Below are 22685 nucleotides of genomic sequence, written 5' to 3'. Positions count from 1 at the left end.
TGTTGTTAAATAGAAGAAAAAGTTAAAGAAGGTGGCATGGAGAGGAAAATTGAGATAATATTTATCCAAATCTTTTGAATTTCATTATTTAAAATAAAAGTTAAAAAGTTGAAGGATATGAAAGCATTTTGATGGGGCAGTTAGGTTTGTTGTGTTGTGTTGTGTTGTGGGACTCCAAAAACATCAATTCGTGGGTGTCGATTATAAGAGGAGCACCCAATTGAGGCCACCATGTTCTTGACTAATTATTTCTATATGACTATCTATCTTTTTATTTTCAAAATTACACACAACATTGTGATATAACATATGCTTATAATTTAAATACATTTCATTAAATTTTGATAAGGCTAATATATATATATATATATATATCCCTTTTACCTTAAAAGTTACACTTGTATATATTTCCTTTTTATCTCTCGATTTTTATTTTGTTGTCAAACTTTTACCGAATACTTTTGAAAATCAAGTCGAATTTTGAAAACTAAAAAAAAAAAAAAAAATTCATCTTTGAAAACTTGTTTTGTTTTTTGAATTTGACCAAACAATTCAACTCATATTAAAAAATATGAAAATCTCTATTTTTTTTCCTTAATTTATGGCCTGAATTGACTTAAGAAAAAAATGTTTTTCAAGAAACTTATTTTTGTTTAAATCCATTCCCAAGCTCATTTTTGTGAAAATGATTTAAAATACACTAAAAAACTATTTTGAGTAACTTCCAAACACTCTATTATTTTTAAATAACTTGTTTTCTTAAATTAAACACTTGAAAATGTAATCTAAACATACTATTAGTTAGAAAATTAATGATGACTCGTAGAGATCTTGACGGATTTAATATAGTATTTATAATATATATATATATAAAAGAAACTATTTAATTTCCAATACTTATAAGTAGTTTAATAGTTACTTTGTTCTATCTATTAACCATTTTTTCAACTAAAGTTAAAATCTTATCTAGATCTGCCACTGCTTAGAAAAATATAAAATCTCATTTTATTTTCTTTCTTATCTCACTCGATTCATTTGTTTTTATTAGTGTCATATCTATAATTGTCTATCATTGTTACTATTATCACTATCACTATCTAAAGATCCAAGATTCAATCCTCCATCACTACGGTTGTTGAACTTAAACAAACAAAATAAAAATTACATATTTCTAATGTTAAACAAAGTTGAAGAAATTGTTTTTTAAGTTGTGATAAACTTTGAATGTCAATTCTTAAGGTATTCCATGAATGAGGGTTTGGTTCCTGCTGGATAGAACTTACAAGTGATTGATGTTATAGTTAACCCCGGAAGAGACATACAAACAACAACATTGATGGTTATGGATCAATCTCTCTGGACATCAATGAAAGCAAACACTTGGCCACTTGGATGGGACCTAACAATGCCATCAATCTTCTTTCATATTCATTTATTACTGTACAAATTTGTCAAACTATATAATATAATGTGACCATCTCTCTTCTAATCATTTGTTAAAAACAAGAGAAAATAGTAATCAACAATATTGTTCCTCTGCATTTGATTGCTTAAAGAAATCTACTTAATTCTACTATTCAAATTATAGTTTCATTATTTAATTTATGTTTTTAAGAACTATGTTTCCACTCTTAATTTGCAAAAATTCTTAAAATATATTTATCGAAAAACCAAAGCTATATATTATAGTATAGTTTAATTGATATAAAGTTTGTCTTATTTTTCTTGGTAATACATTTATTTTCAAAAATTAATACTCATTAATCATTAATAGTTAAAAGTTATAATAAAAGATAAAATAATTTCTTTTTAATAAAAACAAAAATAATACTCATTTTAAAATTTTCTTTTCTATAGGTTAAAATTAATTCAAACGTAAACGAAATATTTCTATACCTTTAAATTTTAATCTAAACAAAATGACAAATCAAATGTTTTTAGTATCGTTAGAATATCACTTTTTTTTTCACATCATAAATTGGACTTCTATAAATGTTAATACTATAAACTTTATTTTTAAGAATATATTGACGTGACATATAAAACAGAATGGAACTCGATAAATTTATTTAAAAAAAATCTTAGAAAATTAAAAAAAAATGTTTTATTAAGTCAACATAAATTTAGGTTAAAGTTGATTTTTTTAAAAAAAGTACAATTTTAATAAATATATTTTTAAAAAATGGTCTTGTTACAACAAAAATCCATTATTTTTCCACATTCTAGTGGAGTTTTTGTCTCTAAGAAAAAAAATGGTAAAAAAGGAGAAAGAACGAAAGAGAAAAAAAAAAAAAAAAAAGAAAGGAAAGACTTTTCCCACCACAAGTGTTTGTCTGTTTTTGGTTATTAGTGTGTTTTGCATTGGAATATTTAATAGAAAGGAATTTAATCATCGAAATCGACGGCGGATTGGTCTACGAGACGCGACAACGTGAGGGTGGGGACGGAGATGGACCACCACCACCACCACCACCACCCCTTTTTCAAACACGTCTTCTTTCTTGTTTTTCTTGGTAACCTCATACTTGTAGTTGTAACGGAAAACACGTTTTTAGCTATTTTTTCCCAAGTATTTTATTTTTCTTCAATATTTTTAAAAATCAAACATATTAACTCAATTAATGAAAAGAAAAAAGAAAATGCTTGGATTCAAATTCTTCCTCTCTGATTTTTTTTTGTATTAAAAAAGTACGATAATAATTATTATATTTTGGTCGATTAAATAATCATTAAAGTTATTTAGACGATGTAATTTTCAATTTATTAGGTAAAAAGTGTTCAAACTTTGAATTTACCATCTTCTACGTATTCGTGGGAGGACTTGAGACTTAGACAAATTAGAAAGTAAAAATAAAATAAACCCATGAAGGATGGGTCTTCAAACTAGATTTTTTTACACGTTTAAGACAACGAGCATGAGAAGCTATAACATGAGCAACACAGTAACATTGACGATCTACAAAAAGGGAGCCTTAAATCAAACAACATTTATGCAAATTAAGAGGAATGACAACAAAACTTTGAACAATACTTAAAATGAATAATGTGATTTTTAGTGGTTCTTAATATATAAAAAATCTACATGTTAGAGATAAATTTGTCCCATAGAAGGATTGGATTTATTCTTAGATTTATTAATTTTGCAGATGATTTATTTTTAGAATCATTATGAAAATTTCAAAATCACTCTCAAACATATCCACAATTTTACTATACATCATAAATAAATAAAATATATAAAAATATCGGTGAACTTGCAAATATGATCCTTTGGCTATGGATTTTTTTCAACCATTCTCAATTCACTCAACTTCTTTTTATTATAGTTTTAACCATTTTAATATTTTTTATAATTTTAAAAAATGAAAAAAAAAACTTTTAAAAAAATATTTTAGATTAGTCATGACGTGTGTAAGCTATGTTAGATATTTAGGATATAAGAAAATATTAAAAATTATAGAGAGAAAAATTCTCATGAATTAAACGATTATTATAATGGAGCTTGAATTTCGATAATGACATGTATTTAATCCTAACAATTAACTATTAAGTAGCTTTTCCTTTTATTTATAAATAAGTTTGTTGATTCCATTTTTTATTTTATGAAATGATTTGGTTGAGAAACTTTAATTAACAAGTGAACATAAAAGGTTTCAAAAGGTCAACAACCAAACAAGAGAACTACTTAAATGAAGAAATTAAGGATACTGATTGAACTAATTAGTTACTAATTTATTTGCTAATACTTATCTTACTTCAATAAAATATCTACTCCATGAATTCCCCTTGAATGGATATTGTGATTAGTATTTTTGTATTTTCAAATTTTTATTTCCTTTGATAAATTTAAAATATTTTACATTTTTTTTCTAATTCAACCACACGTGAGTATGCACATTTTGAATCTCGATGTTTTAGTTGAGATTTAAATTTCATAATCAATTGAGCTACATTCATATCCATAAATACAATGTAAATTTTCAACTCTTATATTATTTTTAAATTAATTTTGAACGAACTCCTAATTTAGTTCCTAATTAAAAAAAAAAAACCTAAGTTAAATTTATTGGTAAAAATGACATGTCATTAAACTTATTATTTTCATGGCAATAACCTTGAAACAACATCTAATTTTAAAAAAAATTAAAACAAAAAATCAAATTGAATCTAATTTGAATTTCAATCCATGGTATAGTATTTCAAAATTTTTGAGAAGTTAGAAAGGCCAAATTGAGAATTATTTAAATAATATCAAGGAGTATTTGTTATATACAGTAGGATTTTTATTCCATTGATAAGGATTTGACTTAGGTTTAGTAAAATATTTAGTTCATGAAATCTCATCGATCATCACTCTATCAAGTATATTTTTATTTGATTTCCTTTTTCGTATAAGCAAAAGCTTTTAAACAGATTTAAAAAGTATAATTTGAGTTCCCACCATTCAAACGGTTGTTTGGTAAATAAAATGTGTTTTTCTAAAATCATTTAACCTTTAAAGTTTGATTAAATCTCACCATGATGTGTTAGATCTTATATACTCATTATTTTATTTTATTTTTATATCTTAAAAAATCAAGTCTATTTTTCTTTTAATATTTTAAAAAATTATTAAAAATGGCAAAACCGTCGAGTATATTTTAAAAAAAAATAACAAAATATCAAATTTTATAAACAATAAACACCGCTAGAAGAAGTCTATTAATATCTATTAAATATACCATTGATAAAATCTAAAAGCTATATTTTGTAAATTTTTTTGTTAATTACGTTATATTTGAAAATCCTCGTAATTTTTTTTTAATAATAATTTGTATTTTTCAGTACAATACTTGCAATCATAGCCAAATTTTATATAAAAAAACATGTTATTAGTTTTCATATTTTGAATTTTGTTCAACAATTGTTCAATTTTAATCTGGGTACTTATAATAAATCTTAAATTTAGCCGCATAGTTTTTTTTTTATAGAAATTGAATAAATAATTATTAATTAACTTATCGGAAAAATTCTAACACAGAACAAAGGGAAAAATTGGAAAAAAGAAATCAACAATAAACCGACTAAAATTAAGAATTATATATTGAAAATACATAGTCCAAAAGTGAACAAAGTTTAAATTACATGAATTAAAATAATAAGTTAACCATTTACTACTCAAAATTGGTCTTAATTTGGTAAATATCTAACTCTTTTGTGTTACCCGAAACGTTTTTTTTTAGAAAGTAATTGTATATTTCGATTTATTTGTTCTGCTTGTTAAATGACTTTGAATAGGTTTAAGAATTATAATTTGAGTACATATGTTACATTAGTTTCCACAATTTGACTGTATCCGGTAGGTATGGTTTTGAAGAGTTCTATCATATACTTTGATTAAAATTTACCAAAGGTGTTCATATTAATGGAGAGTATAAAAAAAGATGTTACACTTAAATTTAATTAGTAACCAAACATAAAATATAGGATGCATGTTAGATATTTTAGATCAATCTAAAATATAAAAATATTTAATAGAGTTAGTTATAATTTGGTAAAATTAGTATAAATTTTAATTTTAGTAAAATATACGACGAAGTCTTGCTAATTTTATTAATAAAAAAAATTACTTGAAAAATAAACCAATGAACAAAAAGAGAAAAGAAAAAAAAAGAAAAGAAAACCCTATATATATATATATATATATATATATATATATATATATATATTAAAGAAAGGCTTTTATTTGGTATGCTAATATGAACAAAAAGAAAAAGAAAAAGGAAATGGTATATTATTCCTATTATGGATAGTATTGATGGATGCCTTATTACCTTATTTGTGTTCCGACTTCGTAATTTATTTAGGCATTTAAAATACAATTAAAACAATACTCACTAAAAGAAAGCCTAAAAAAGAAAATACTCATTAATCAATAGATTTACTAAGGCTTATTGGAGGAGTATTGTTCTTAGTTCGTAAAAGTTTAGCTTACACCAATATTCTCTTTTAGATTTTTTATTTTTTATTTTTGTTCATTTATGAAATTATGAATTGAAATATATACATATATATATATATATACATATATATATATATATATATATATATATATATATATATGGTTAAAGAAAACAAAATAGATTAGTTAAGAAGGCGCGTAGAATGTCTTCTAAAATCTCAACCAATGTAAGAATTATTAAATAAAGAAATAAGCGACGTGGAGAATTAAAAAAAATAAATAAATTGAAATGAAATCCGGGATGTGTTGATATAAATATAAATCGATGTAAAAATTTAGAGAGAAGAAGTTTGTAACGAACAACGCTGAGCTTTCAAACTAGAGAGAAATTCGGGAGGATTTTCTCTCATTTTTCTTTCGATTAAATTATCCGGTGACCCGAGTGAAGTGAACTCAGAGAAGAACACGGAGCCGAAATGGGCGGCGGAGGTGAAGGAACGACGCTGGAATTCACTCCGACGTGGGTTGTAGCCGCCGTATGTACCGTCATCGTTGCCATTTCCCTCGCCTTAGAGCGTCTTCTTCACTTTCTCGGCAGATACCTCAAAAGCAAGAATCAAAAGCCGCTCAATGAAGCTCTTCAGAAAGTTAAAGAAGGTTCGATTTGATTCTGAATCCGAATCCATATTCCTTTCCTATTTCTTCTGTTCATTTTTGTGTGTGTATGTGTGTGTGTGTGTTATTTCTTCTTTTAATTTTTGCCTTTTTGCTTTCCGAATTTTACTCTGTGTTACTGTTTCAATTGTTGATTCTCTTGTCCTTGTTTTTGCTATCTGGATGCTGCAGAATTGATGCTTTTGGGGTTCATTTCACTTCTGCTCACTGTATTTCAAGGCACCATCTCTAAATTGTGTGTTCCTGAGAGTTTGACCGAACATTTACTTCCGTGTGATCTGAAGGATAAACCGAAAGCTGAACATGGTTCGCCCTCAGGTGAAACCGGTTCGTCAACGACGAAGCATTTTCAAACTTTCTTTGTTTCGAGTATTTCTGGTACGGCCAGACGGCTTCTTGCTGAGGGATCTGCTTCACAGGCTGGTTATTGTGCCAAAAAGGTGAAAATTAACCTAACCATTTCTATTATGCCGGCCATTGATGCTCATTTATGCTTGGATGATGTATTGAATGAATGTTTAGTTGAACATAGTACTGGAGTTGTTTGATTCTGTTCATTGCTTGTTGTTTTATGCATTTGATGGTATTTTACATGTTCGAAATTCCTTTAGTTTTGTGGAAATTTTAGAAGGAATTTGGTCGTTTGTTTCGTAACAGCGTAGAGATCTGAAATACGACATAAATTTTATTTCTATTTTCTTCCTAATTGTTATTTTAATAAATAGAATATTTATTTTCCCTCTGCTTCAAGGTTTTAGGAATAGATAACACATCGGGCTATCATTTAAAGGTTAGGTGAAAATAATTATTATATCACTGTACTGTACCCACCCTCACACGAGGTAGAGTTGCTAGGATAGAATACTTGCCAATTTGAAGAAAGTAAACTTTGGGTCTGCTTTTACTTGTCAATTAAGGAATGAGAATCATTCTACCTCATTCTTAGTGTGTGTGTGTGTGTGGGGGGGGGGGGGGGGGGGGGGGGGGAAGACTGTATTATGCGTGGTTTGTATGTGCCCCCTTGTTATATGATACCTTACTTGTGTGTCCCAAAAAACCAGAGATCAAATTCATGCTTTTAGGGGTATGAGATTCTCTTGAAAAAGCTAAAGATTCTTACTTTGATTTATAAGTTTATACTCTAGCTTTTTCTCTGAAAAAGAGAGGATATTACCTATGGATCTCATATTAAATTGAAACCAAGTTTCATTCCAAGTGTAAAAAAAGGTTCTAGTATAGTGTTTTACCCCCTCTTTTTAATATCTTTTTGAATTCCAGTTCTAAAATAGGTTTGCCAAGCACAATATCAAAACCCTTGCCTAATCCTATTTCTGTTTATAATTTTTTAAACTAAAATTGTAAATATTTTTGTAATCCTTACTCTTTGAATGGCCTCATGGTTAATTTAAAATATTTTTTGGGAGAAAATAAATTGTAATATAATTTTTTTTATTCCAAGTGAAATTGTTTTAGGGGACAAAAATATTGGAAAATTTGTTATTGTTTGGGAAATTATTTCAATGGCAAAACGACTGAATTTTTTTATAAATATAGCAAGATTTCAAGATCGATAGACATTCCACAAAACAACCCTTGTATTTGCCCCCCCCCCCCCCCCCCAATTATCTGTCTTATTTGACTTTCTGTTTTTTTTTGTGTTAATGTGAAGAAAAAGAAACCGAAGAATTCTTGAAAAATAATGATTTTCATTTGGAAATACGTTTATGGCCTTTTATCGTGGAAATTGAGGTGGTATCCACAATTTTTCACACATATATCCTGCTGGTGTCTGACATTATCTTGGTCTCATAAGTCTGCCTCTGCACATATCTTAGTCATAATAAATTGTTTATAATTTGACGTCTCTCCTTTATATGTTTCTCCTCTCCAGAATAAGGTGCCATTGCTATCACTCGAAGCATTGCATCATCTACATATTTTTATCTTCATCCTAGCTATCGTCCACGTAACATTTTGCGTTCTCACTGTAGTTTTTGGAGGATTGAAGGTTAGCAACTAGTGGGCGTATTTTCTGATAGCTATTGTTACAGGATAACTTGACTGTTTAATCTCAGTTTTAACTTTTAATTCTGTGTGTAATGAATATAGATTCGCCAGTGGAAGCATTGGGAGGATTCTATTGCAAAAGAGAATTATGATACTGAACAAGGTAACCATTTAACATTTATATTTTTTTGATCATTTTGGATGTATATCATCATTAAATTCTTCATATATCCCCGTATAAATCAAATGCCATAAAAACATTGAGATTGAATGAACACTAGTTTACTTTTGCTCTTGAAAGCTCTCTGTTGGGTCACCTAATGTCTATTTTGGTCTTATTCTAATCCCGATGCTTTTGCAGTTCTAAAACCAAAAGTCACTCATGTCCATCAACATGCTTTTATCAAAGACCACTTTTTGGGCTTTGGTAAAGATTCAGCTCTTCTTGGTTGGTTGGTAGGTCAAATCATTTTCTTAACACAATTCTATCATTCTGCCTTCAATCTTGTTTTGTTTGATGTTGGATGCCTCTTCCCTTAGCTTTTCTTCACATCCCCGTTCCTACAAGTTTCATGTCATAACTATTTTTTTTGCAAATTCTAATACCATGGACATGTGTTCAAATTGCAAGGTGCATTCCAAGGCAAAGCAATGAATTCCTTGCTCATCTTGAAGTTAGAAGATGCGTTTCCAAAAAACTAATAATATAATTGTGCATGGAGAAAAAATTGAAAAATTATTTAGATGATGATTATGAGTATGTGTATTAAGCAAAGGAAAAGAAATGCATGTAGAACTCATGGAAAATTTACAACATGGCCTGTTTGGGAAATGAATGATAATCAAAAGCCAACGGTTACGTCCTGTAACTTGTTTGGAAAAAATATACTCCCAGGGAATTTTTATGTTTATCATGCTTTCTGTAGGTCCGCATTATAATGTTGAATGCGTCTTCTGGAATAAAAATTTGTCATGATGTTAAAAGTCGTTGCTTGTTGTTCTGACACTCTTTATTGGGTTTTCCTTCAGCATTCCTTTCTCAAGCAATTTTATGCTTCTGTAACAAAATCAGATTATGCAACGTTACGGCTTGGTTTCATTATGGTAAGCTATCTTGGATTTACTCTTCATTGTTGTATATTGATGTGATTTTCACTCGCAGACTGTTTAATAAAAGTTTCATTGCTGTAGACGCACTGCAGGGGAAATCCGAAGTTTAATTTTCACAAGTACATGATACGTGCCCTTGAAGATGACTTCAAGCATGTTGTTGGAATCAGGCAAGTAATATTTGAGACTGAAAATACCCTTTTATTTTTAGCTGCCGGATTTCTCTATTTTGTAGCTGTCATTTTTCTTTTCCCCGGTTTTCTCATTTTTACAATTTTTGCTGCAGTTGGTATCTTTGGATATTCGTGGTTGTCTTCTTGTTCCTTAATGTCAGTGGTACGACTTCTTTGATTCGCTAGTATTTTTCATTTCCTTAAATTTAATATCAAATAATGGCCACAAGATTGTCTGCAAATATGTTGCTGCATTCATTTTATTAATTCTCAGAATATCAATAGTATCTCTCCTTACATTGTGTTCATGGTTCACCAACTTCGGAGGACAAGGGTTTTAAATTAGTTTTCTACCCCAACTTGAATCTTAAACCCTAGAGTGTATCTCCAAACATCATAATTCATTACAATTCTCGAACCAAAAACTTTTGGGGATATCTCCAAACATTCTAAACCCGTACCACCATTGCTGCTCAACTGGAGTCGCCCTGTCAATATCTCATATATAAAACTGTACCCTTCTGAATTCTGATAAAAACCTTTTTGAATAGTTGCTATGAAGCTCATTACGTGCATTATATATTAGGACAAGTTTCCACTTTATTGTCCGTAAAAAAATGTTAATTTGAAAATTTTCTTTTTACTCATGCAGGTTGGCATACATATTTCTGGATAGCATTCATTCCTTTCGTTGTAAGTAGTTCTATCATCCTTCACAAATCTGCTGAATGAAAATTGTGTGTGAGTTTGCATCTTGTTGCTAATATAGCTGTGTGTTATGTACTTGAACTTGACTGAAATTTACAATTCTTTATAAGATCATGAAGGTTTGTAGATGGCAATTGGACGTTTTAAATAGTGGTTTGCGAGTGAAAATCTCTCTGGTAGAAACCTGAGAATTGAAAATAGAGATTATATTGATAAATCAAAGTAAGAAAATACAGAAAAATACAAATCTAGTAATTAGAGGAACTTCTACATCATGAGCATTCGTAAAATCACCCTACGAACTTTCAAAATGCCTTTTATCCATTTAACTTTACATTTTCTGTATGAAATTCTGTTATTAATTTCTTCTCCATTTAATTTGAGATGATCATTATTCCTCTTTTTCCAGCTTTTGCTTGCTGTGGGAACGAAGCTGGAACATGTGATAACCCAGCTGGCTCATGAGGTTGCAGAGAAGCACGTAGCAATTGAAGGTGATCTAGTAGTCCAACCGTCTGATGATCACTTTTGGTTTCAACGTCCTCGTATTGTTCTCTTCTTGATCCACTTCATACTTTTCCAAAATGCTTTTGAGATTGGATTTTTCTTCTGGATATGGGTAAGCAAGCAATAAACTGACACCATCTGCTGGTGATTTTGTTGATTTTTTGTTTACTTGTGACGCAAAGCCATGCTTGGTTATTTTTCTAGGTTCAATATGGATTTGACTCGTGCATCATGGGACAAGTCCGCTATATCATTCCAAGGCTCATCATTGGGTAAAACAGAAACTCTATATTTTTGGTTTTCCTGCAAAATAATTACATGTAATTATGGCCACTAATTTCCTATTAAATATTGTCTGGATCAGGGTGTTTGTCCAGGTTCTTTGCAGTTACAGCACCCTTCCGCTCTACGCCATTGTCACTCAGGTGAGTCTATTGGGTCATTATGAAAGCTTATTATAATCAAATTCTTTAATATATTCGATTGATTGTTTTTACTTTTTTAGCTTTGTTCTAATTACCCAACGGGACGAGAATCTTGAGTCACTAAAGCTCGTTTGATAATGTTCATATTTCTTTTTGAGTTTTTGAGAAATAGGAAGTAAAAACGATTGTTCCCTTTTCTTGTTTCTCATTTCTAACACCGAAAACAAACAAAATCCAGCTTCTTGACTCTGTTTTCTGTTTTTTTTCTAAACAATTTTATCCTCTTTTAGTTTTCAGATGCACACTAATTATATAAAAAGTATATCATAATCTTTTTGACATTTAGTTTTAAAGACTTACTTTCAACTAAAATTTTCAGACCAAAAAAAAGAAAAACAAGATCCCAACAAACATGTTAAAAGGAAAAACAACAAGAAACACAACTGTTACCAAATACACTTCTTTTTTTTCTTTATTAAAAGAGAGAAAATGAGAAACAAAAAACAAGAAAAAAGAAATCAAAACTTAGTGTCTCGGTGTCTCATCAACTTTGACTAATTGTTTGCCAATTCAATGAATTGTAGATGGGAAGTTCTTTCAAGAAAGCAATCTTTGATGAACATGTACAAGTAGGGCTAGTTGGCTGGGCTCAGAAGGTGAAGAAAAGAAAGGGACTTAGAGCAGCTGCTGATGGCTCCAGTCAAGGAGTCAAGGAAGGTGGTTCAACTGTGGGGATTCAGTTGGGAAATGTTATGCGCAAGGCTTCTGCACCTCAAGAAATTAAGCCTGATGACTCCAAATCAACTCATTAAAGCTAAGGTAGCCAGCTTTCTTTTCTCTCTCCATTTTTAGAGTTGTATTATACAGTAACCTCTATGCTTACCCCGTTCCGTAGGAGAAACGTCGAAGCTATTTGTTATACTGTAAAATTTTTACCTTGGAACAATCTTATCCATGAGTTGTATCTTGTTTCACATTGATAGTCTATCCTAGGCTTTTGTATTTGTGAATTGCGATGCTGTTTTTTCTTTAGGTTCACCTTGTAAGAGTATACAAAAATGTATCATATTTCTTATTGATGTGCTCAAATTTCGTTTTGTTATTTGGAGGTTTTTTTGTGGGTTTAACTATTTGATTCGCTTATTATTTGGTTCATTTTATTTTAGTCTCTATACTTTGGAAAGTTTAAACTTAATCTTTATACATTCAATAAATCTTAAAATTAGTGTTTGCCGTGCTCTTAGGTTTAGGCTTTGGAGCATGCAAGGGGGCTTGGGTATAAGAACAAAAACACCGACTGTTGGTTATAGCAAAAAATCATTAAAAACAACAAAATATCAATTTGTTCTCAAAGTTTACGAGGGAAGGGTGGATACAAAGTAATCATTTTTTTTCAAAAAAAAAGAAAAAGGTTATCAACTTAGGGTAGAACTCATTTTAAGATTTATTAGAAGCAAGGGATTAAATTTGGATATTTGAAAGTGAACGTGCTCCAAGATCTAGGATCAAATAGTAATTTAGGCTAACCTATTTTCAAGAGCTTTGATAGATGATTAAAATCTGATATTAAGATCTCACAAGTTTCTTATCAACTAAATATGTAGATAATATAAGGTGTTGTCCTCTAATTTTGCAAGGTTTAAACTTAGCGAACATTTTCTTTAAGTCTAAGCACAGACGAATAAGGGTGATTTAGGTTTAAAAATTTAAGGACGTATTTTTAAATTTATGCTACCACCACGTTTACAATATAATCTATTTGTCTCGTTTTATATAAATAATGAATAAAATTGATTCGATATTTCCATCGATATTCCATATAACCGATATCTCTAATATTTTCATTGACATCGGTTTTTCGAACTTCCGCTCCAATCAATTTTATAATTTAAAAATAAAAAATCAAACACATCTAAAAAAATTGTGTACATTAGAAGATAATTTTTGAATTTGCTACTATATATTCAAAACATGAATGTGACTTTGTTTCATTGAATCTCTTATTTTCAAATTTGTGTTTAGTTGTTCTACTGTAGCCCTAACCCCATCATGTTCACTTGGTTAAAAAAAAACATGTTAAATATATAACAAAATAAATATAAATTTAAAAAATAGGCAATGTTTCGTGACTTGATTTTTCTTTTTAGTTTTTGAAGATTAAGCTTATAGACACTACTTTTACTTATAAATTTTTTCGTTTTTGTTATCCATTTTCTCCGATACTTTTAAGAGTGATGTCAAATTTTAAGAATTTTTGGTATATGAGTGAACACATATAGTTAAAGATATTTTTAAATTTAAATATAGCGAAATGTTAAAATGGAAAAATGATAAAAACACTTCTTTTTTTTCATTTAATAAATTCTTAAATGGCAAAATGGCAAAATAAATTCATTTTTTTTTTTATTTTTTTACCATTTATCTTGCTATTAATGTTTTATTTTTAACAATGGAGGGAAAATATAAGCGGATAAGAAAAACGGGACAGTCCTCTCAATCCCACCTCCACCTCCTTCCTCATCTTCCTTCCTCCTCCTCCTCCTCCTCTTCTTCTTCTTCTTCTTCTTCTTCTTCTTCATCATCATCATCATCATCATCATCATCGTATGAATCATTGAAACCTTTGAAGAAGAAGAAATGTCTATCATTTCATTTTCATCAGCTTCGGCCTCAACCAAACATCCAATTTTCACTAACAATCCTTCTTCTTCTTCTTCATCTTCTTCATCTCTCACACTCAGGACTTCTTTCCTCGCCCTTCCTCTGAAATCCCACCACAAAAACAACCTTCGTTTCCATTTTCCAACACGGAGAACCACTAGACGTCCTAGCGATGGCCTCTCCGTTTGTATGAGCATGGAGGCTGGCATTGGCGTTATGGCCACTAAGCTCGGTATGATGAGCTTCTTTGAACCAGATGGCAAGGTCGTCCCTGTCACGGTGGTCGGTTTCAAGGAAGGCAACATCGTCACCCAGGTTAAGACGGAGGCGACTGACGGCTACAGTGCCGTTCAGGTTGGGTACCGTAGGGTTAGGGATCGAAAATTGACGAAACCGGAATTGGGGCATCTTGAGAAAGCTGGAGCAATTCCAATGCGTCATTTGCAGGAGTTTCGCCTTGAGTCTGTTGATGGATTTGAGCCCAATCAGCGCCTCGTTTTCAATGAACTTTTCAAGGAGGGGGACCTGGTTGATGTATCGGGCACTACAATTGGAAAGGGATTTCAAGGTTTTTGAGTTTTTTGCGATTCTGTTTGAAATCTGTTTTTATTTCATAGATACGGAATTGCCTCGGGTTTTCCTTGGAGCTTATGGTTCTTGTTCTGTGTCTGCATAATGTTGGAGTTGAATCTAGGCATGCACATGAAGGATTAAACATCAAATTTCATTGATATTTTTGCTGTTTGTTTTCCCAATGACATACAACCTGAAAGCCAGAAACAGTCTTGTTCTTTTTTTTTTTTTTTTTTTTTCTGTGCCTGCACTATGTTAGAATTGAACTTAGGCTTCCTCAGGAAGGATTAAACATGAATTTTCATTGTTAACTTTGTTGTTTGAATGCACAATGGGATATGCTATTCAAAGCCTGAACCAGTCTTCCATGAAAGAAGCTGTTTAGATTTCCATTCCCCAAGTGCTGAATGTGAGGATATGATAGTTTTATGTGTGCAAATATTTGCTAATTTTGTGTGGGTATAAGGATGTGCCCGTGTATATTGGTTGACAAGCTTTCATTCCAAAACTCATTCTTCGTCATCCCTTGTCATGCTAGACTCCATGAGATTGTGCTTACATCTGATGCTCTATTAGATCACCATTAGACATGAGAGCTTAAGTTGAAACTTTATGGTAGGTTTTTGTCATTAAATATGTTCTCAAACCCCTCATGTGCAAACTTATATAACGATTTGATTTACAAGACCCAACATCATTATAAACTTAGAAGAAAAAGAATACATAGAAAGTTTGTTTCACCAATACTCTTATTCCTTAAAAAATTACAATATAACCTTTGATCTTTCTGAAGGTTTAAAAAGTACTCATACAGTAGAAATCCTTTAGAATTTTGGATAAAATTGTACATGGAACATTGTGGCAGTGACCTAATGGTGTGACAGATCCAAATTTCCATTGTCGTGGGTCTCAATTTTTATTCACAATTCATTTCTACTTCTAAGGTAGTTTTGAAAACTTTACAGAAAGTCAAAAGTAATATTGCAACTCTTGAAATAGCAAGAGTATTTTTTAAACAAATGGCGAAGTTTAGATATTCTTTATAACTTAACCTAGATTTTAACCATTTTACGTCTTCTCCATCTCCTTTCATCGCTGCTCTCTAACTGGTTTCTTGTATCATTCTCTCTATAATTCTTCTCTAGGTGGAATCAAGAGGCACAACTTCAAAAGAGGTCCAATGAGCCACGGTTCAAAGAGTCACAGGGCACTTGGATCGATTGGTGCAGGAACTACACCGGGGCGTGTTTACAAGGGAAAGAAGATGCCTGGAAGGATGGGAGGAACCAAGAGAAAGATCAGAAAACTCAAGATTGTAAAGATCGATGAAGACCTTAATGTTGTGATGATCAAAGGAGCCGTCCCAGGTAAACCAGGAAACCTTCTTCGTATAGCTCCTGCAAAGATAGTAGGAAAGAACATTCCTAAGAACTAGCTTTAGCTAATCTGTCGGAATTGTGTTTTTTCATTTTTTGTTTCTTGAGCTGTTGTATCTCTTCAACTGGTTATTTGTATTATGATAAGTTAACAGTTGAGTTCTCCAGAAAATGTTTGATCCATTCCAAGTTTTTACATCAGTTGGTGATTACAAGTAATTGGCTGCATCCATCTGTTGATATATTGAGAAGTTGTTCTTATTAAGGTTATTGTGTACTATATACCAGAAAAATGTTGTTCCTAAAGTAGCTTTGTTTTGTAGCATTATCATGATTTCTATGTTTGGCAATTGGAAATTTAAACCAGGCGGAATAAATGGATACAGCAACCCCCTTAGAATTTATTCCTTCAATTGTTTTACTTCTTTAAAATTTTAAATGATCAAGTTTTAATCTCTCTCCAATTATGATTGGAATGATTTAAGTAAAATGACATGGAATCTTTGGTAGTCATATACTTTGGATGAAGATTATGCTTCTTCTTAATATTGTGAAAAATGTGATTAAAAATGTAAATTTAAGCGTAGTTTTAGCCTAGTTTTTTCTTTTCAAAAGGTATCGTAATTAAAGGGTTGGAGAAATCGAACTTGACCCAAATGCTACATCAATTTTTATTAATTTTTTTATTTTTTAATAAAATGCCAATCGATCTTCGTCATATTGACTTCTTTTAAAACAAGTTGTAAGGGTACCTTTGAACATAAAAAGTAATAATACTCGATCATTTCATAATCTCTCAACACATATTAACTTTGTTTAATCCTAAATTTCTAAAAGCGTCTTTGTGGTTCCAAATTACAAGCTTCTATATTTCACTTTTAACAACTCACTAACATATTCAAAAATTTTGAAATTTATTTAACATGATTTTTTCTGTGAAAATTTATGAAAATGACATATTAGACCTCTAAACCTCAAAGAAAAAGAAAAGAAAGGGAAAAAGAAAAAAAAAAAAAAGAAACATAAAAGACCCATCAGACCAAAAATAATTTTTTGAAATCTTTTGTACACAATCGAAAGCCTAAATGATTTTTTTTTAAGAGATAAAACTTAATCGCAACATTCTCTACAAAAAAATGGAGGTGCAAAAGAAATAGAATCAATAGCCTTTTGAATAAGAGCATAAGGAATAAAGTTAAAGACTTGAACAAAAGAGAAAGGGCCCACTTGAGGGACTAAACAATTAAACGCAAAATCGAAAACTTATTAAACAATTTTTGTGGTCAGTTACCAAATAGAAACCAATCTAAAGTTCAATGATAAAGCTTGTGAATTAATTTTAGATGTTGATGAGAAAAACTAAAAATGAAACAAATATATCTCAAAGTAAACATTACAAAAACTATAATGGTGTGTAAATCCTTCACTCCAATTGTAAAACTTCATTCCCTTTACTCTGAAAACAAGCATATCATATGTTTCACAAAATTATTCTCATCTTCCAAATTCAAGCTCTCAAAGCCCAACACACGTAGACAGAAATATGCTTTGTCCAATAAACCAACCATCTTGGCCTTACATTAGCCTACATATTTTAGCCTCACAATGAATACTCGAATAAAAACCAAACCAGAAAAGTAATCCAAAACCAGAGTGAAAAAGAGAGAGACAATGCAAAAAATTTCAATAGGGATGGCGACTACCGGTTGCTTTGAACATTTCAAATTGCAGTGTTGCCTGGGTTGAGAGGAACACGAGACAGAGGGAACCGCTAAGCAGGACACAATATTTGAGGACTAAAATGCCATATTGAACCTAACATTCACCATGGCTGCACAGTTTCATTGCAAGCACAAGCAAAGAGCACCAATCGATCCTTCTAGTTATGTAAACAACAAATAGTGTTGATTCTCCATCTCTAACAAAAATTTGCTCTTTTATGGGTAACTTTGACATGATGTCCTTGAATGCACCAAAATGAATGGAAAACCCTTGAGAAAACATAGGATCGCATCTTTCTCGAACTTCAGAAGAAAAATTATTATATATATGCAATCAACATAACTATAGCATTGATTCCCTAAGGACCCTTCCAAAGGTTATAATCAGTTCTATCCATTGCTAAACAAGTGCATTGATTGCAAGTAGATTGACACAGAAAGGTAATATGTACAAAACCTAGAACAAGACAGTTACTTAAAAAACATTAATTTCATCATTATAATCCTCTTACTTCTAATCTCTGTTCTGCACAGCCTGACCGTAGATGAAAGGATACTGTTATGGCTAAATATTTGCAGATCTTGCTTAACCATCTCCTTACTAATCGATCTTGAGCACCAAGAGGCAGTACAAATGCATCTAAAGTGTAAATAATTAACAAAATAGGGATCCTGATAAGTCGTACCGTTCATAGATCTGAAATTTATGATCTGGTAGTATAGCGTAGATGTTGCTCATAGAAGTTGATCAACTGATTTTAGTTAACACAACAGTTAGAATCGAAGGAAAAACAATTAGGCATTGTTAAAGGCAGTTCAAAAGCATAATACAGTGAAGAACAAAACCAATTACCAATAGGGGATTGATAGCCTTGAGAAATTTGTTGTCAACCACCACTTCTGTCCCATCAGACCTAAAAAATCGAAACAAAAAAATTTGTCATTTAGTAATGGAAGAGACAGACACGAGATTTTGTTTTCATCCATAAACGTCAGAAGCACAGGGCTCCCAAGACGGGTTGGTTTATCTCGATAACAAGCTTGAGAGCATATATTTCAAAGGAGTCATACTTACATGTTTTTAGTTTTCACAGTAATCAGAAATCAGTTTTCCGACACAAATGATGCACAACAATTTTCGTGTACCAGAGTATGGAATATACAGTAGCATGAATATTTAGTTCAAAAATTATTTTAGAAATGTTTATTTTATTTCAAGAAAAAACACAAGGTTCAATCAGGAAATATAGTATTTAGAAAAGAGCTTGATACTGTATATAGGTTTTCTAAAGACTGCTGGAAATATTTTGACCAGGTGTTTTAGAAGATGAATGTTCTTTAGATAGAACTTTGGTTAAATTACAAGTTCACACCTGAACTTTGCATTTTGTGTCTACTTTCTTTTTTTAATGAACACCTAGTTCAGATTTTAAAGAGACCAACTCCAACGTTAAAGGACTAAATTTGTTATTAACCTAGAATCTTTTAGAACCTAATACATATTATACATTTGGCTAATTGAACATCTATGCAAGACAAACACTATGCACAAAATGTTTAAACATTTGTTAGGACAAGAAATAATTCCAAAGGATTAATCAACAAGGAGTCAAACGGCTGAAAATTGTATCAAATAAATAAGAAATAACCCCATGCGTTCAAATGGTAGTGATCATCTCCTTAGAATGTTAGTTTAGTGTTTCCTAACACTGGTAGTATGGCCTATGAGATTAACCAAGGTGTGCCATTGCCATCTCATGCTTGAGTACTTAACTCCTCCCTCCCCCTCAAAAAAAAAAAAAAAAAAAAAAAAAAAATCTCTAGCAATGTGAAAAATGTCCAATTTCGAATTTACTCATGTTAAATAAAAAGACACTAAATTTCCAATCAAATAATCCACACACACCACAGAAAGGAAACAAGACAAAAGAAAATATATTTTCTGGAAACAAGACACAAGAAAATATATTTTCTGGTTAAGAGGTACATGAAAAAACATGTCCAAAATTGAAATACATAACATGCAAGAAAAACCTCAAAACTAATGATTCAGAAGAAACTAATAGTTGGTGACTTTAATACCCTAGTTAGGTGGCTGGAATCAATAATCTCATTTACTTCTTAAACCATATAATAACTAAAATTTTTTCCAAGATATACAAAAGCAGAAACAAATCTCTTTTAGAAATTCACATGCAGGCAAAGAAGTATTCTAGATCACATCCTCAGAGTTAATAAATTGTGTTCTTAATAGAGGATATCTATTATAAACTACATGGATTAAAAGGTGAAAAAACAAAGCTAAGATGGCCTTGGTTCCATTTTTTTAGTATCAGTTTCAGTATTGGTCTTGAAATTTTCTCAAACCGATATGCTAGATTTGGCCAAAAATGACCTGCTTATGCCCCTATCCTTTACTTTTAAAAGAACTCAAAAATGTCTCAATTTGATTTTCTCTCTCTCTCTCTCTCTAAATGAGGTTATACATATTTGGCAATGCATGAAATGGAAACTGAAGTTTTGTATTCATCCTACCACCTCATGGCTCATAGAATAGGGTTGAAATTAAAAATTTATAAACTTTGCATCCACACTCAGGAAAAATGGGGAGAAGTTCATTTACCATAAATGAAGAGGAAAGACAAAGCTGTAATACCTCATGGCCACAAAAGTTACCAACACATCCTGCATGTTGTTTGACACAGAAGCTGAATACCCTAACGGTTTAATAATCTTGATGATACTCGTTTCGTTTCTGGCGTCATCTGTCTTGTTATTACGACTTAAACTTTCTCCATGATATCCAGAATTCTCAACCCCTATTGGTTCCACTCTGACACCAGATTCTACAACAGCTAATGTCAATTCTGCACTTTGAGACCTAGGCAGTTCAGATAAAGTTGAATCATGTCTAAACCTTCTAACTGAACCAGACTTCCTTCTCCTAGCCCCGGTGCACCGATTATCAGTAACTGGTTCCACAAAGGCACCTTTAGAAAGACCAGCTGCAGAGCCATTGTTCTCTGTTGTCCTGGCATCTTGAACATTGATTACATGCTTATCGGTAACGGCTATGTTTGTTAATACTGTTGCCTTAAGCTCACTGAGTTTGGGGTCATACTCATGTTCATCTTTCTTCCATTCAGATCGTTGAGTAGCATTCCTGCCCATATTATCAATATCGGTTTGCTTGCCTCTTTCAATAGCAGTCACATCTCCATTCTTTTCTCCTTCGTGATTATAAACTAGTGATTGTGAATGAGCATAAGGATTAGTCAAGCTAGACAAGTTCAAAGGAGCAGAGGGCAGACGTTGATCAACAACACTGATTTCAACATCTGTGACATTGTAAGCTGAAAAACTGCCTCGCTGCTGGTGCTGCCTTTTCTTGGTTTGAGTATGAACAACCCCATGTTTTCGCTTCCGTTTCCGCTGTTTTCCCGTCATTAAACTTCACAAAGGAAATCAAAGTTCAACAGCATTGTAGCATAGACTCATCACCATAGCATGCCAAATAACGCTTCCTCCAGCTACCAACAAAATAACGCTGAAGTAAATAAAAGAGAATACCTCTGTTCGAACGCCTCGATGAAATCGGAACATGTATGGAGATTCTCCAAGGGCTCCCAAGTATTAGCCGCCTCCGGCCAGCCACGCCTTCAGGAAAGCTTGGTTTGGTTAGTAATCTGAGTTATCACATTCAAGCTCAAAGAAACCAAGGTAAACGAACAACAGAGTTGAGATGAGACAATTACCATTTGATCAAGTACTGAAGCTGGCCCTGTTTTCCCAATCAATCATTCCCATAGCAAAGCAGCACAATAAGAAATCCCCAAAATCAGTAAATGTACAGACTTTCATAAACCGATCATTCTCACATTCCAAATGGAAAAAAGCTAAACTATAAATAAAAAAACTAGAAAACAAAGTAGAAGTAAAATTGAATACCTTCCGAACCCTTTTTCGACGAATGGCTTCAATTTCATAAAACCCATCATCGAGATTAGTTCTCTGAGAAGCAAAAGCAGCCTCATCTCCATCTTGTTCATCTTCTTCGTCCCCTTCGCCATCATCATCATCAGGCTCTTCTAGGTTTTGATCTTGATGGGTCTCTGTCAAATGGGAATTTGAAGGCTCGGAGCCATTAATGGGATTATTGTTAATGTTCGCATTAGCGTAATCCGAGTTGCCTCCATGAACTTCACCACTATCCATGGCGTCCTGAATTGAACCCACAACAACCTCCATTGAAGGGCTTGCACTTTTCTTCCTCCCTACTCCCCCTTTGCATTTCATCCTAAAACCCTCTTTCTCTAAAAAATACACATGCTCAAAGAGTTTTTTTTTGCAAAACGAAGACAAATGTCACTACAAAAGGGAGCTGAGACTGAAGAGACTGAGCTGCCGCATTTATTAAACTTTCCCCCTTTTCTATGTGAATCATATATTGAAATTCCCCATTTTCTGCCAAAATCAAATATGGGTTTCTTCCTCTCTTTCCAAATTTCCAGTCTTTCCTTCTTGGGGTTCAAGGCGGTGATACTTTAATTTTGTTGGTGGAACAAATTGTAGATTATGATGATATAATAGCGTGAATTGAAAGGGGGAAATTACTTGATTTTCTTTTTTCTTTTTCTTTTTCTTTTTTCTATCTCTCTCTCCGTTTGATACTACTGAATGAACTTTGTGTTTGAGATTTATATTCCATCACACTAGGGCCATGTTAACAGATTCGTCATGAAAATTGGTTAAATTTCATTGATAATCAAACTTAATGAACCATAGTCACAAATATATTGATAATCAAA

The 22685-nt window shown here is 31.6% G+C and overlaps 3 protein-coding genes across 4 annotated transcripts; 2 read left to right on the top strand and 1 right to left on the bottom strand.

The window, feature by feature from the left end:
* Nucleotides 1–6417: 6417 nt before the first annotated feature.
* Nucleotides 6418–12352, top strand: LOC103499008 (MLO-like protein 1; the record flags this gene model as incomplete). Its single annotated transcript, NM_001297445.1, is given in 13 exon segments — nt 6418–6598; nt 6788–7056; nt 8508–8624; nt 8726–8786; nt 8985–9079; nt 9653–9727; nt 9815–9903; nt 10020–10069; nt 10559–10599; nt 11024–11233; nt 11326–11393; nt 11486–11546; nt 12131–12352. Coding segments are annotated over 13 exon segments (1539 nt in total), but the record flags the coding sequence as incomplete, so codon positions are not given.
* Nucleotides 12353–14005: 1653 nt separating this feature from the next.
* LOC103499009 (50S ribosomal protein L3, chloroplastic) lies at nt 14006–16375 on the top strand. Its single transcript, XM_008461874.3, has 2 exons — nt 14006–14775; nt 15926–16375. Exons 1-2 carry the CDS (start codon nt 14184–14186, stop codon nt 16213–16215), a joined length of 882 nt encoding a protein of 293 aa, XP_008460096.1. The 5' UTR covers nt 14006–14183; the 3' UTR covers nt 16216–16375.
* Nucleotides 16376–18171: 1796 nt separating this feature from the next.
* On the bottom strand, nt 18172–22534 carry LOC103499007 (chromo domain-containing protein LHP1-like). 2 transcript variants are annotated; one of them, XM_051078990.1, is made up of 6 exons: nt 21826–22534; nt 21633–21658; nt 21448–21534; nt 20501–21328; nt 18731–18791; nt 18172–18629 (listed from the first exon to the last, which is right to left on the bottom strand). In XM_051078990.1, exons 1-6 carry the CDS (start codon nt 22171–22173, stop codon nt 18582–18584), a joined length of 1398 nt encoding a protein of 465 aa, XP_050934947.1. In that variant the 5' UTR covers nt 22174–22534; the 3' UTR covers nt 18172–18581. The 2 variants fall into 2 exon arrangements, with proteins under 2 accessions (XP_050934947.1, XP_008460094.1); XM_008461872.3 differs by having other exon boundaries at nt 20534–21328; nt 21826–22531.
* Between the last annotated feature and the right edge of the window lie 151 nt (nt 22535–22685).

Source organism: Cucumis melo, chromosome 11, assembly GCF_025177605.1.
Source record: "Cucumis melo cultivar AY chromosome 11, USDA_Cmelo_AY_1.0, whole genome shotgun sequence".
Lineage (NCBI taxonomy): Eukaryota > Viridiplantae > Streptophyta > Magnoliopsida > Cucurbitales > Cucurbitaceae > Cucumis > Cucumis melo.
The sequence above is the reverse complement of the archived record's forward strand: the minus strand, read 5'-3'. Positions and strand labels throughout refer to the sequence as shown.